This window comes from Heterodontus francisci, chromosome 1, assembly GCF_036365525.1.
Source record: "Heterodontus francisci isolate sHetFra1 chromosome 1, sHetFra1.hap1, whole genome shotgun sequence".
NCBI classification, from domain to species: Eukaryota; Metazoa; Chordata; class Chondrichthyes; order Heterodontiformes; family Heterodontidae; genus Heterodontus; species Heterodontus francisci.
The window spans coordinates 96516909-96532370 of NC_090371.1; the positions used below are offsets into that span (position 1 = coordinate 96516909).

General features: G+C 46.3%; 1 protein-coding gene across 2 annotated transcripts in view; it reads left to right on the forward strand.

Annotated features, from left to right (window-relative positions):
• LOC137371009 (granzyme K-like) overlaps positions 1–3844 on the forward strand; it is a 110298-nt gene extending 106454 nt beyond the window's left edge. For both annotated transcript variants that reach the window (XM_068032919.1, XM_068032912.1), the window contains exon 5: positions 2685–3844. In XM_068032919.1, the coding sequence (XP_067889020.1) occupies positions 2685–2885 (201 nt within the window). In that variant the 3' untranslated portion in view covers positions 2886–3844. The remainder of the gene's footprint in view (positions 1–2684) is intronic.
• The last annotated feature ends 11618 nt before the right edge of the window (positions 3845–15462 follow it).

Here is a 15462-nt window from a genome sequence, read left to right on the forward strand (position 1 = left end):
ACCCCTAGCTACTTCCCAGGATCAGCAGCATTTAAATATTTTGGATAGGTGCTGGCACCATTTGTGGTGCCAATGAGAATAAGGTTGATAAATGTGATTAGAGGTCTAGATGGAGCAGAATTTATAGGGAGCATCCAGGAGGGTTTTCTAGATCAGTATGTAAATAGTGCAACTCGGGAAGGGGCCATACTGGACCTGGTGTTGGGGAATGAGCCGGGCCAGGTGGTTGACGTTTCAGTAGGGGACTACTTTGGGAATAGTGATCACAATTCCGTAAGTTTTAGAATACTCATGGACAAAGACGAGAGTGGTCCTAAAGGAAGAGTGCTAAATTGGGGGAAGGCCAACTATACCAAAATTCAGCAGGTGCTGGGGAATGTAGATTGGGAGCAGCTGTTTGAAGGTTAATCCACATTTGATATGTGGGAGGCTTTTAAAGAGAGGTTGATTAGCGTGCAGGAGAGACATGTTCCTGTGAAAATGAGGGATAGAAATGGCAAGATTAGGGAACCATGGATAACAGGTGAAATTGTGAGACTAGCTAAGAGGAAAAAGGAAGCATACATAAGGTCTCGGCGGCTGAAGAAAGACGAAGCTTTGAAAGAATATCGGGATTGTAGGCGCAATCTGAAACGAGGAATTAAGAGGGCTAAAAGGGGTCATGAAATATCTTTAGCAAACAGGGTTAAGGAAAATCCCAAAGCCTTTTACTCATATATAAGGAGCAAGAGGGTAACTAGAGAAAGGATTGGCCCACTGGAGGACAAAGGAGGAAAGTTATGCGTGGAGTCAGAGAAAATGGGTGAGATTCTAAATGAGTACTTTGCATCGGTATTCACTGAGGAGAGGGACATGACGGATGTTGAGGTTAGGGACAGATGTTTGATTACTCTAGGTAAAGTTGGCATAAGGAGGGAGGAAATGTTGGGTATTCTAAAAGGCATTAAGGTGGACAAGTCCCCAGGTCCGGATGGGATCTATCCCAGGTTTCTGAGGGAAGCGAGAGAGGAAATAGTTGGGGCCTTAACAGATATCTTTGCAACTTCCTTAAACACGGGTGAGGTCCCAGAGGACTGGAGAAATGCTAATGTTGTCCCCTTGTTTAAGAAGGGTAGCAGGGATAATCCAGGTAATTATAGACCGGTGAGCCTGACGTCAGTGGTAGGGAAGCTTCTGGAGAAGATACTGAGGGATAGGATCTATTACCAACTTAAGAGAATTCTTTGAGGAAGTGACAAAGTTGGTTGATGAGGGAAGGGCTGTAGATGTCGTATACATGGACTTCAGTAAGGCGTTTGATAAGGTTCCCCATGGTAGGCTGATGGAGAAAGTGAAGGCACATGGGGTCCAAGGTGTACTAGCTAGATGGATAAAGAACTGGCTGGGCAACAGAAGACAGAGAGTAGCAGTGGAAGGGAGTTTCTCAAAATGGAGACGTGTGACCAGTGATGTTCCACAGGGATCCGTGCTGGGACCACTGTTGTTTGTGATATACATAAATGATTTGGAGGAAAGTATAGGTGGTCTGATTAGCAAGTTTGCAGACGACACTAAGATTGGGGGAGTAGCAGATAGTGAAGGGGACTGTCAGAGAATACAGCAGAATATAGATAGACTGGAGAGTTGGGCAGAGAAATGGCAGATGGAGTTCAATCAGGGCAAATGCGAGGTGATGCATTTTGGAAGATCTAATTCAAGAGTGAACTATACAGTAAATGGAAAAGTCCTGGGGAAAATTGATGTACAGAGAGATTTGGGTGTTCAGGTCCATTGTTCCCTGAAGGTGGCAACGCAGGTCAATAGAGTGGTCAAGAAGGCATACGGCATGCTTTCCTTCATCGGACGGGGTATTGAGTACAAGAGTTGGCAGGTCATGTTACAGTTGTATAGGACTTTGGTTCGGCCACATTTGGAATACTGCGTGCAGTTCTGGTCGCCACATTACCAAAAGGATGTGGATGCTTTGGAGAGGGTGCAGAGGAGGTTCACCAGGATGTTGCCTGGTATGGAGGGCGCTAGCTATGAAGAGAGGTTGAGTAGATTAGGATTATTTTCATTAGAAAGACGGAGGTTGAGGGGGGACCTGATTGAGGTGCACAAAATCATGAGAGGTATAGACAGGGTGGACAGCAAGAAGCTTTTTCCCAGAGTGGGGGATTCAATTACTAGGGGACACGAGTTCAAAGTGAAAGGGGAAAAGTTTAGGGGGGATATGCGTGGAAAGTTCTTTACGCAGAGGGTGGTGGGTGCCTGGAATGCGTTGCCAGCGGAGGTGGTAGACGCGGGCACGATAGCGTCTTTTAAGATGTATCTAGACAGATACATGAATGGGCAGGAAGTAAAGAGATGCAGACCCTTAGAAAATAGGCGACAGGTTTAGATAGAGGATTTGGATCGGCGTAGGCTTGGAGGGCCGAAGGGCCTGTTCCTGTGCTGTGATTTTCTTTTCTTTCTTCTTTTCTTTCTTCTAGAACTATTTGCTGACGTGTAGGGTACCACCGACTTGGGCTGGTTGGGCCGAATGGCTTGTTTATGTGCTGTAAATTTCTATATGTTTTTAAGTAAATGATTTAATAAAAGTAGTGTATAATCCAAACTTTGTCATTAACTTTCGTATATTTTCTGGGCTCTTAAATATTTTATAAAAGCATTTTAAGCATAACTTTTTAAATATTTTACTACAGGGTGATGCAGGAGGCCCATTAATGTGCAAAACAAAGACCCTGAACCGAAAGGAGGTGATTTCTGGTATTTCGTCAGCTGGAGGTGATTGTGCAATTGCCAGACATCCTGGCATTTATACCCGGCTAACAGACAAATATCTAGCCTGGATCAAGAAAACAATTGGAGTTGTACATTTTAATGAAACAAAGGAACAAATCTAATAGAAAGAGGCTGCGCTTTTGTTTATCTCTACTTTAATTGCAGTTTGCTTGTAGTTTGGATGAATCAAAGGGAACCTGACATATGAAATATGTTACTGAAACAGCTTCAAATGTTAAAGAAACTCAAAATGCTTATTTTTAGTCATACACATGAAAAAGCTACTCAGTATCCTCAGGTATAATGGTGGTTTGTGCTTTTGAAAGCCCTGGTCACATAGCTTTTCTGTTTATTTTTAGCAGATTTTATAATTATCATCCCTGTCCTACACGCTGGTATCTCTATAATGGATCAATATTATTTCCATTTGGTCCAGTATGTAGACATTATTGACTTTATTGTGGACTTATTGATTTTATTTCCTTTGGCGATGTGCCCCAGATGTGCTATCTGCAATGTGGCTTCATCAGCTATTGCTGCCAAAGCAACACTGTAAAGTTTTAGTTAACAGCTCTCAAAATACACTGTCATTGATGCATGTCAGATCCCATCACTCCAGATTGTGGAGCTGGTTAGAGATGTGCATGGCCAGGAAAGGACAAATCCTGCCTGAATTTGTGAACAGAACAGGAAACTTGTACGAGGGAGATAGAATGGGCTTCGTGTTTATGCTTTTATTGCAAACTCAGTCATTATTAATCTTTTTTGTATAATTCTAAAATTTTTTTGTCAATTTAAAAACATTCATTGATATTTGCATTTGTGAAAATTTACCTGATACACAGTATGATAAATGACAATGATGGTGGAAACCTGTGTATAATTTTCTTTGTTTATTTGGCCATTGACATTCTCAGATTATTTGGAACATAATTTAAATTGTCGCTATATCTTTTTTACAGAAAAGTAATGTTGATTGTAAAGATTTAAATGTAATTTGCAGGAAAACTGAAACTGAACCCTTAAAATTTTGCTTATGATGTGCTTTGATGACTAATACATAACAACATTTTTAAAAATCTGCTGGATACTATTTTCTGCTATGGTTCTAATTATTAAAAGATGTTATTGTGGAATTTTGGGAGAAATAACTAATAAGAACAAACTAGAGGCAATTTTGGCTTAGGCCGCTGGATGGAAACAGGGAAGTGATGCCCTTAAAATCAGAGTGCTGCTCTTGTCATTTCGTTCCTGGACGAATCCCACCCTCTACCATTTTGCCCAGTGCTTTTCCCAGGGCCATCCAAGCACTAGCTTTAATTAGACTGGAGTCTCATTAAATTATTGGGGTTGACGTTCTTTGGAGTTTCTCGCATTTCACACATGTAACTTCTGCAGAAACCTACTTAAGCGCATAGACAGGGCATTGAGCGATCTAACCAACAGCTCTTAAACAGCCTGCCAGAGGGTATTCATAAATATCTAAATTTCACAAATATCTAAATAAGTCTGTTTCTCTCTCCACAGATACTGGCAAACCTGCTGATTACTTCCAGCATTTTCTGTTTTTGTTTCTAATAATTGTTTTGCTGTGGCTAGGAGGAGCAGGAGTGGACCCACAATAAAGATCTATGCCACCCAAATACATCACAGGCCCCTGCAGGATTGGCTCCCACCCCCAGGCTCTGACTGTTGGACAGCTCCCTATGGGAACTTGTTGATTTTCTGACCTCCCAGAATTGGTGACCTGGGGCCTTGAACCAGGGAGAAGATGGTGCTCCCATGGCCATTTGGTACCAGCAGTCAGGCAGTGGAATAGACATGAGGTTCAGCCCTCTAAATGACTCGAGCCTCCTGCAGCCAAGAATGGGCAGGAGGTGAGAATGCTCTGCTCACCATCTGCCAGTTCCCCACTGGTAGTTAAAATCAGCCTTACAGAGGGTGCTTTTGATTTCTGGAAGTTCTTGTTCCTTTCAAAATTGTCACAGGGAAGGGCTTTTTTGACCAGATTTTAAAAAGCCCATCTTCTAATCCTTTACTTTTTCCATCTACTGTCCAATTTCTAGCCTGATCCTCCTTTTCAAACTGGGTTTCCAGTTTTCCCATTACTCCTTGTTTGAATTTTTCTAATCTGATTTCTCACCTGTTAGTAGCACTGAGACTGTCCTGCTGAGTGCCAATGGTAACATCTTGTATGACTGCAATCGTGGCTTCTAATTTCTCCTGGCTGTTCGTGTTTCTGACACCTTTGCACCTGAAGTTCTTTTCCATTGTCTTTCTTTCATGGTACAACTCCATGAAACCACACTATGCTTGTTCTGTTCCTGCAAATGCAACCGTTTTATCTTTTCAAATGTTCTTTCCCCCCATATCTGTCCGGTCATTTGTAGTGTGACTCAGGCTGTATCCTTGGCCTTCCTATTTCACCATCTGCACCTTGATGATACCTTCAGAATGACTTTTCACATAAGTGCTGGGGACATAACACTCCACCTTTCTACATTCACCATTGACCCCAAGCCTGTCACAATTCTAACTGACCCAGAAGAGTGGTGATGTCTCCCAGCTTGACACTGGCAAAACCAATAATATCCTTTTTCATTTCCACCAGCACTTATGATTTTCTGGAACTGGTTCTATCAAGTTTTCCAGCTATCTGCTCTGCCTGCATGATTTGTGACACAAGCTGACTTTTATATTGTCGTCAGGTCAGTTTCTAAGGCCGGAATTTTACTGGGCCGGAGGGGAGCCATCCCCCGACTGAGAAGTTGATGGCAATCCCGCCTCCACCGAGCCTGGGGATCCAGACTGGATTTTATGGTCCCCGGGCCCTTAATTGTTCTTAGGTGGAACTTCCACCTCATTGAGGCAGGTGGTCCTGCCTAATGGAGCTGTCAGCCAATCAGCGGGCCGGCAGCTCTTAGTCCCAGCAGCGCCACGGGGAGGGGTGGCCACTGCTGGGACTGCAACCCAGCTGAAGAATGAAGATGTTGGGGAGTACCAGAGAACGGGTAAGTATTTGGGGCCTTGCGGGGGCGATCAGTTGGGGCCTGGCAAAGCAATGGGGATTGATTGGGGGGTGTGTTGGGCATTGGGGGCGGCCCTCCGTTGGGCAAGGGTGCCCAATCAGGACGGCCGCCCCTCCAGGTCATCGGAAGGCACCTACTTTTATCAGGCGTTTTTCTGAAGTCTCAGCTGCCAACTGTAAAATCCCCGTGGTGGCGGGTGGAGGCCCTTAATTGGCCACTTTAGGGCCTTGATTGGCCTGGGGCAGGCGGCTGTTTCTCGCCGCTGGACAGGTAAAATGGCACCGGAGGCGGGAGCAGGAGTGGGTCAGGAAGGGCCCCCCCCACCCCCCGAGCCTCACACTCCATTTTACACCCCTCCCCCACACACTCACCGTCACCAGCTCACTCTTTGGGGGGTGTTGTAAAATCCCAGCCTTAGAATGCATTATTCTACCTTTCCTCTCAACTTCTGCCACTGAAACTGTACTCTTTTGCTATCAGAACGTCAAGGATTGACTCCGTGAATATCCTTCTCATCAGTGCCTCCTCTTTCAGCCTTCACAAGCTTCACTCAATCACAACCTCGGTGGCCCAAATCTTTGCATTTGCTAGATTGAGCACTCCCATTACTACAATTCTTGTAAAGCTCTAGTAGTTATTTGTTTCCTGATATAACAATAACAACAACTAACTGTATATTTATTGAGTTCTTTTAACATAGAAAAATGTCTCAAGGAACTTTACAGAGGCATAACAACTTACATTTATACAGAACCTTTAACATAGAAAAAACATCCCTATGTGCTTCACAAAGGCTTAACCTAAAAAATGAATACTTAACCAAAGGAAGAAATATTAGGAGGTTTGATCAAAAGTTAGGCCAAGCAAGTGGGTTTCAATTCTTGGGGCTGGGGTGACAGGTGGAGAGGTAGTGGGGCTTAAGAAGGAAATTTCAGAGCATGGGCTTGAGGTGGATGACGGGACAGTCACCTAGGTTGGGACCAAGGGAGTGGGGACACATAAGATTCCAGAGTCAAAGGAGTAGACCTTGTGAGGGGTTGTGGCGGAGGGGGTTGTAGCATTGAGTAAGGTTAAAGATCGGAACGGGTGAGGCCATAAAGTGTTTTAAACATGAAGATGAGGACGAGAATCTTACATTGGAGGTGTTGGGAACCAGGAGTTAATCTAAGTCAATGTGCACAGAGGTAATGGATGGAGGTGAAAGTAGGCAGATTTTGTGGTGGAAAGAATATGGGATCGGAAATTGAGGCTGGGATCGGTCTGGCTCAGTTTGCAACAGTGGCCGGGGAATGGAATGGAGTTGCTAGCTAGGATATGGAGTTTGAAGGTCTGAAGACAATTACTTTGTCATTATGCCCCTGCTATCTGGAACTGTCCCCCTAAAGTAATGCTTCATCCATTGAAAACCTCTTACAAACCTCTCTATAGGTGCTTCCAGCTTCTCCTTATAGTCTCTCACTTGCATCCTTGGAGCAAATTATTTAAGTATAATAGTTGCATCTATGAGGAAAGATTGGATAGGCAAGGTTTGCTTTTCCTAGAACAGAGGAGGCTGAGGGGTGACTTAATTGAAGTGTACAAAATTATGAGGGGGCCTAGACAGAGTAGATAGGAAGGATCTGTTCCCCCTAGTGGAGAATTAGAATTAGAATTAGAATATTACAGCGCAGTACAGGCCCTTCGGCCCTCAATGTTGCGCCGATCATCTGACCTACACTATTCCATTTACATCCATATGTCTATCCAATGACCACTTAAATGCCCTTAAAGTTGGCGAGTCTACTACTGTTGCAGGCAGGGCGTTCCACGCCCCTACTACTCTCTGCGTAAAGAAACTACCTCTGACATCTGTCCTATATCTTTCACCCCTCAACTTAAAGCTATGTCCCCTCGTGTTTGCCATCCTCATCCGAGGAAAAAGACTCTCACTATCCACCCTATCTAACCCTCTGATTATCTTGTATGTCTCTATTAAGTCACCTCTCCTCCTCCTTCTCTCTAACGAAAACAACCCCAAGTCCCTCAGCCTTTCCTCGTAAGACCTTCCTTCCATACCAGGCAACATCCTAGTAAATCTCCTCTGCACCCTTTCCAAAGCTTCCACATCCTTCCTATAATGCGGTGACCATAACTGCACGCAATACTCAAGGTGCGGCCTCACCAGAGTTTTGTACAGCTGCATCATGACCTCGTGGCTCCGAAACTCGATCCCCCTACTAATAAAAGCTAACACACCATATGCCTTCTTAACAGCCCTATTAACCTGGGTAGCAACTTTCAGGGATTTATGTACCTGGACACCAAGATCTCTCTGCTCATCTACACTACCAAGAATCTTCCCATTAGCCCAGTACTCTGCATTGCTGTTACTCCTTCCAAAGTGAATCACCTCACACTTCTCCGCATTAAACTCCATTTGCCATCTCTCAGCCCAGCTCTGCAGCCTATCTATGTCCCTCTGTACCCTACAACATCCTTCGGCACTATCCACAACTCCACCGACCTTCGTGTCATCCGCAAATTTACTAACCCACTCTTCTACACCCTCATCCAGGTCGTTTATAAAAATGACAAACAGCAGTGGCCCCAAAACAGAACCTTGTGGTACACCACTAGTAACTAAACTCCAGGATGAACATTTGCCATCAACCACCACCCTCTGTCTTCTTTCAGCTAGCCAATTTCTGATCCAAAGCTCTAAATCACCTTCAACCCCATACTTCCGTATTTTCTGCAATAGCCTACCGTGGGGAACCTTATCAAACGCCTTACTGAAATCCATATACACCACATCCACGGCTTTACCCTCATCCACCTGTTTGGTCACCTTCTCGAAAAACTCAATAAGGTTTGTGAGGCACGACCTACCTTTCACAAAACCGTGCTGACTATCGCAAATGAACTTATTCTTTTCAAGATGATTATAAATCCTGTCTCTTATAACCTTTTCCAACATTTTACCCACAACCGAAGTAAGGCTCACAGGTCTATAATTACCAGGGCTGTCTCTACTCCCCTTCTTGAACAAGGGGACAACATTTGCTATCCTCCAGTCCTCCGGCACTACTCCTGTCGACAATGACGACATAAAGATCAACAACAACGGCTCTGCAATCTCCTCCCTGGCTTCCCAGAGAATCCTAGGATAAATCCCATCTGGCCCAGGGGACTTATCTATTTTCACTCTTTCCAAAATTGCTAACACCTCCTCCTTGTGAATCTCAATCCCATCTCGCCTAGTAGGCTGTATCTCAGTAATCTCCTCGACAACATTTTCTTTTTCTACTGTAAATACTGACGAAAAATATTCATTTAACGCTTCCCCTATCTCCTCTGATTCCGCACACAACTTCCCACTACTATCCTTGATTGGCCCTGTTCTAACTCTTATCATTCGTTTATTCCTGATATACCTATAGAAAGCCTTAGGGTTTTCTTTGATCCTATCCGCCAATGACTTCTCGTGTCCTCTCCTTGCTCTTCTTAGCCCTCCCTTTAGATCCTTCCTGGCTAGCTTGTAACTCTCAAGCGCCCTAACTGAGCCTTCACGTCTCATCCTAACATAAGCCGCCCTCTTCCTCTTGACAAGCGCTTCAACTTCTTGAGTAAACCACGGCTCCCTCGCTCGACAACTTCCTCCCTGCCTGACAGGTACATACTTATCAAGGACACGCATTAGCTGCTCCTTGAATAAGCTCCACATTTCGTTTGTGCCCATCCCCTGCAGTTTCCTTCCCCATCCTACACATCCTAAATCTTGCCTAATCGCGTCATAATTTCCTTTCCCCCAGCTATAATTCTTGCCCTGCGGTATATACCTGTCCCTGCCCATCGCTAAGGTAAACCTAACCGAATTGTGATCACTATCGCCAAAGTGCTCACCTACATCTAAATCGAACACCTGGCCGGGTTCATTACCCAGTACCAAATCCAATGTGGCATCGCCCCTGGTTGGCCTGTCTACATACTGTGTCAGAAAACCCTCCTGCACACACTGGACAAAAACAGACCCATCTAAAGTACTCAAACTATTGTATTTCCAGTCAATATTTGGAAAGTTAAAGTCCCCCATAACCACTACCCTGTTACTCTCGCTCCTGTCGAGAATCATCTTCGCTATCCTTTCATCTACATCTCTGGAACTATTCGGAGGTCTATAGAAAACTCCCAACAGGGTGACCTCTCCTCTCCTGTTTCTAACCTCGGCCCATACTACCTCAGTAGACGAGTCCTCAAACGTCCTTTCTGCCGCTGTAATACTTTCCTTGATTAACAATGCCACACCCCCCCCTCTTTTACCCTCTTCTCTGTTCTTACTGAAACATCTAAATCCCGGAACCTGCAACATCCATTCCTGCCCCTGCTCTACCCATGTCTCTGAAATGGCCACAACATCAGGATCCCAGGTACCAACCCATGCTGCAAGCTCACCCACCTTATTCCGGATGCTCCTGGCTTTGAAGTAGACACACTTTAAACCAAGTTCTTGCTTGCCAGTGCCCTCTTGCGTCCTTGTAACCTTATCCCCTACCTCACTACTCTCAACAGCCTGTACACTGGAACTACAATTTAGGTTCCCATTCCCCTGCTGATTTAGTTTAAACCCCCCCGAAGAGCACTAACAAATCTCCCCCCCAGGATATTGGTACCCCTCTGGTTCAGGTGAAGACCATCCTGTTTGTAGAGGTCCCACCTACCCCAGAAAGAGCCCCAATTATCCAGGAAACCAAAACCCTCCCTCCTACACCATCCCTGCAGCCACGTGTTCAACTCCTCTCTCTCCCTATTCCTCTCTTCGCTAGCACGTGGCACAGGCAACAACCCAGAGATAACAACTCTGGTTGTTCTCGCTCTAAGCTTCCACCCTAGCTCCCTGAATTTCTGCCTTAAATCCCCATCTCTCTTCCTACCTATGTCGTTGGTGCCTATGTGGACCACGACTTGGGGGTGCTCCCCCTCCCCCTTAAGGATCCCAAAAACACGATCGGAGACATCACGTACCCTGGCACCTGGGAGGCAACACACCAACCGTGAGTCTCTCTCGTTCCCACAGAACCTCCTATCTGTTCCCCTAACTATGGAGTCCCCAATGACTAATGCTCTGCTCCTCTTCCCCTTTCCCTTCTGAGCAACAGGGACAGACTCTGTGCCAAAGACCTGCACCCCATTGCTTACCCCTGGTAAGTCGTCCCCCCCAACAGTATCCAAAACGGTATACCTGTTGTTGAGGGAAACGGCCACAGGGGATCCCTGCACTGCCTGCTGGTTCCCTTTCCTTCCCCTGACGGTAACCCATCTACCTACTTCTTTTACCTGAGGTGTGACTGCCTCCCTATAACTCCTGTCAATAATCCCCTCCGCCTCCCGAATGATCCGAAGTTCATCCAGCTCCAGCTCCAGTTCCCTAACGCGGTCTGCGAGGAGCTGGAGTTGGGTGCACTTCCCGCAGATGCAGTCAGCAGGGACACTCTTGGCGACCCCTACCTCCCACATTCTGCAGGAGGAACATACAACTGCCTTTACCTCCATTCCCACTATTCTAGATTCCCAACAAATCTATGAAATTGACCGCTCAGCTGAAAGTCCGCTCCGCACCTCGTTCTGTCAAAGTGAAATTGACCGCTCAGCTGAAAGTTCGCTCCGCACCTCGTTCTGTCAAAGCTGCTCCTCGCAAAAGTCAACTGAGGTGATTGGTAGGATTAGAGGGGACATGAGGAAAGACTTTTTCACCCAGAGGGTGGTGGGTGTCTGGAATTCACTGCCAGGAACAGTGGTGGAGGCAGAAACCCTCAACTCATTTAAAAGGTACCTGGACATGCACCTGAAATACTGTAACCTGCAAGGCTATGGACCAGGTGCTGGAAGGTGGGATTAGATAGCGGCTAGTTTGTTCAACCAGCATGGGCTCGACGGGCTGAATGCCCTCCTTCCATGCTGTAATTTTTCTCTGGTTCTATAATTCTAGTGTATGTATGCACACAGTATACTGTACATCAGCAGATACAAAGCAATGGGGTAGAAAAAGCAGAGCCAGCTGCTGTCCATAGAACCATAGAGAATCACAACCCAGATGGAGGCTATTTGGTCAATTGTGTCTGTGTCAGCTTTTTGCTAGAGCAATCCAAAACTAATCTACTGCTCTGGTCTCTCCCTAGCCTGTTCCCTTAAAAGATGAAATGTTTTCTGCCTCAACTACTCCCTGTGACAACAAATCCTTTCCTATTTCCATAACTACATCAAAAACATTTCTCCTAATCCCTGTCCTCGCTCTCTCTTACTGATAATTTTAAATTGATGACCCCTCATCGTCACCTCTCCAATCAGAAAAAATAGATTTTCCCTATTCACCAGATTGAAGTAGTTCATAAGTTTTTTTTTTAAACTGTCAAATCGTTAATTGTCTGCTCCGCTCAAGGGAAAAGAACCTTAATGCCTCAAATTTCCCCTTAGAACTATAATTTCCCATCCCTGGCGTCATGCTAGTGACTATATGCTGTATACTCTCTGTGATGGTGCTGATGCTACGGAAGCCTCAAAGCAATAAAATGACACAGGTTGCGCTTCAGGCCACTTGCAGCATGTTTCATGTGATGCTCCATGCTGGGCAGGGTGCTGGCGAGGCGTGCTGTGTGTGCATGACAGTGTGAGGAGCAGTCTGATTGTGATGTCAATCAGCCATTCCAGCTGAATTGATGCACATTTCACAAACCTCGTCTGTACATGTGCAAGGAACGCCTGTGCTAATCACTCACAGCTGTATATGCATTCAGCTGTATGAGGAACCACCCCTCACTAGCATTATTTAAAGGGTTAGGCATCCAAATTGCATGTGAGGTACTTCTGACTTACTTCTGCTATGGGAATGTTAATGAAAGTGCTGTGGCTTGTTTTTTGGAGGTTTTATGGTGAACTGTTGCCTACATTCAGGGAGGCTGAGAGGATCTGGTGACCTAACTCTAGGTAAAGGGGCTGTGGTTTCAGTGCCTCTGGGTCTGTAACAGGATCAGCAAGTGGAGCACAGACTGCGGAGAGGGGAAGCCCTGCGAAGACAGAGGAGAAGGAAATGCTGCACAGAAGACCCTACCCACCACAAGTTTTTCAGGAGCACTTCTCTTAGCTCCACCTAACCCAGGAGCAGTGCCTGAGATGACTCAGTTTCAACAAGGAGGCAGTCACCTCCTTCAACAGAACCTGGGGCCTTGAACCAGGGAGAGGACGGTGCTGCCAATGGCCATAAAGATCACAGTGGCATCCGGATTTTTCCAGGCAAAAGCGGGTGACATATCCATGTCTCCCAGCACGCTGTCCAGTGATGCAAACAGGAGGTGGCACAGGCCATCTACGTCAGGAGAGCAAATACAGATTTTATCCCTTGGCAAGGATGAAAGGGCATGTGGCTTTCCAGGATAGTTGGATTCCTGATGGTGTGGGGCACACGTGTGGCTCCATGGACCCCATGTCAACAGAGAGAGGTATAAGAACCGCAAGTCTACCAATCAATTAATGTGCAGTTAGTGTGCTACCAGGCACAATATATGTCAGTGAATGCCCACTATCCTGGCAGCAACAGCAACGCTTTCATTCTGTGGCATCTGCTGTTCCAGCTGTCTTCAAGGCTCCAAGAAGAGCCAGAGGTTGGCTACTCCAGGACAATGGCTACCCCCTTTTCATATGGCTGATAACAGCCTGCTACCATCCGACCATGCAAGGATCTCAGGACTTTTGTCTGAACTTCCACTGCAGCACTGGGACATTGAGTGGCTTCTGCCTGTGCTGTAATGGAAGCTGAGACATTGGTCACGTGACACTGTTTCATGGCTGGGTCTACAGTTGCTGTCATGGAGTTGGTCACCACTTCCATGCCTGAAAGGATGAGCTCCTAACTCTACATCATGCTGTCTACTGTGGTGGAGTTGGACTCCTCCATGCTCCTTAACCAGTGACAGACCTGCCTATGCACCAAGCATCTTGGTGTGCATCCACATCAGTGTTCTCCTGTACACTGCTCCATCGGAGTTCTCATTTGAGTCCCAACAGCAGAACATGTGGTGAGCTGGCACATGCACTATCCTTTCCCCCAGCCTGGCTGCAACCCAATTGTGCACAGTGGCTCACCACACACAGATTGTGACTTTATACTAGCCTCTAAAGTTCATGCAGCACCAGTATCTGAGTTGGTAGCTGCAGGTTTCAGATTGTGGGACGGTGCTTCTTTCTCGGAGGTCTGGTGAAGCCCTCTCTCTTTCTCCTGGGGCTGCTGTGACTGGTCAGGCAGCAGTTTTTGAGTATCTGCGAGCATAAAATCAAACAGGCAGGTTGGAGTGAGGCAAGCTGGAATGCGGGGTGAGGGGGGTGGGGTTTGTAAAACAAGAGAGGTCCATGATCACACAATCTGCAGCGTGCACATCATGCGGTGGAGCAGGATGAAGGCGAGGTTGGAGTTAAGAAGGGGAGAAAAGCAGTAACATACTGTCATCTTGAATACTCTCGGCAACGCTGGATCCCATGGTCCCTGTTGCAGCTGGCACCATGATGGGCAGCACCATCTCCTGTGTTGGTATCAGAGGATGAAGGCTCGTCTGTTTCCTGTTAATACAGCTTTGCTTTCTTCTATTCTGGGCAACCTTCCCTGCAAGATAGAGGGCAGAATGTCGATGATTGTGCTGCAATGTGTTTGTGTGACATGCCTGCCACAGCCAAATAGCTGGAGGTATGTCGAGACAGCGAGAGGTGGGTGTGAGGCTAGCAGCACTGGAATGTGTGTGAGTGTGAGGTGGAGCATCTGAATGATAGGCTTGAGTCTGGAATGCGAGAGATTGCTGATGGGTGAGTGATGAGTTGTGATGCGTTGAATAGCATGAGAGGTTGGTGGTCAGGTGGGTCTGAGATGTCCCATGAAGATGCATTCATTGATCTTGATTACCCACATCAGGGGCTGAATATTATGGGGGCGCCGCTGTCTGCGGCGGAGCCGTTTGAACTCGGAGCGCCTGCATATTAAACGCGGGGGCTCATTAGAATCACGGCGCCGAGCTGCCCTCCCCATATTACGTGGGGAGAGGCGGGACATTCAGCTCAGTGAGAGAGTTTTTGACAGCTGTGCAGCAGGTGCTGGGGCCCTATTTTAAGCACTCCAGAACCTGCTTCCTGACAGCTGTCAAAGAAATACTTACTTGACTACTGAAGAGTGGGACTGCTATCAATCTGGCAGCAAAGCAGAAAGTCCTGAAGAAATCCAGCAAGTCAGGCAGCATCTGTGGAGAGAGAAGCAGAGTTAACTTATCCAAGTTCACAGACCTGAAAGTTAACTCTGCTTCTTTCTCCACACATGCCGCCAGACCTGCTGAGTTTCCCCAGCACTTTCTGCTTTGCTGCCACATACTTACCCTGCTGTGTCCCAGTGTCCTGTGAAGTTGTGATCCTCTTCTCCCACTCAAGTGTAACACTCCTTCTGGCAGACGTGCCGCACCTGGGTGAATAATCTTAATTTTGCACATTCCAGGATGTGAGATTTAAATGGACCATAAAAGGAATTAGAGTTTTACAGAGAACACACTGACACAAATGGGAATGCATGGGTGTCACAGCAATGTAAATACATCTTTCACTAAATGATGTGTGCCAGCATGTAGTGTTAATGTCACATCCCTTTGCACCACTGGCCCTTCAG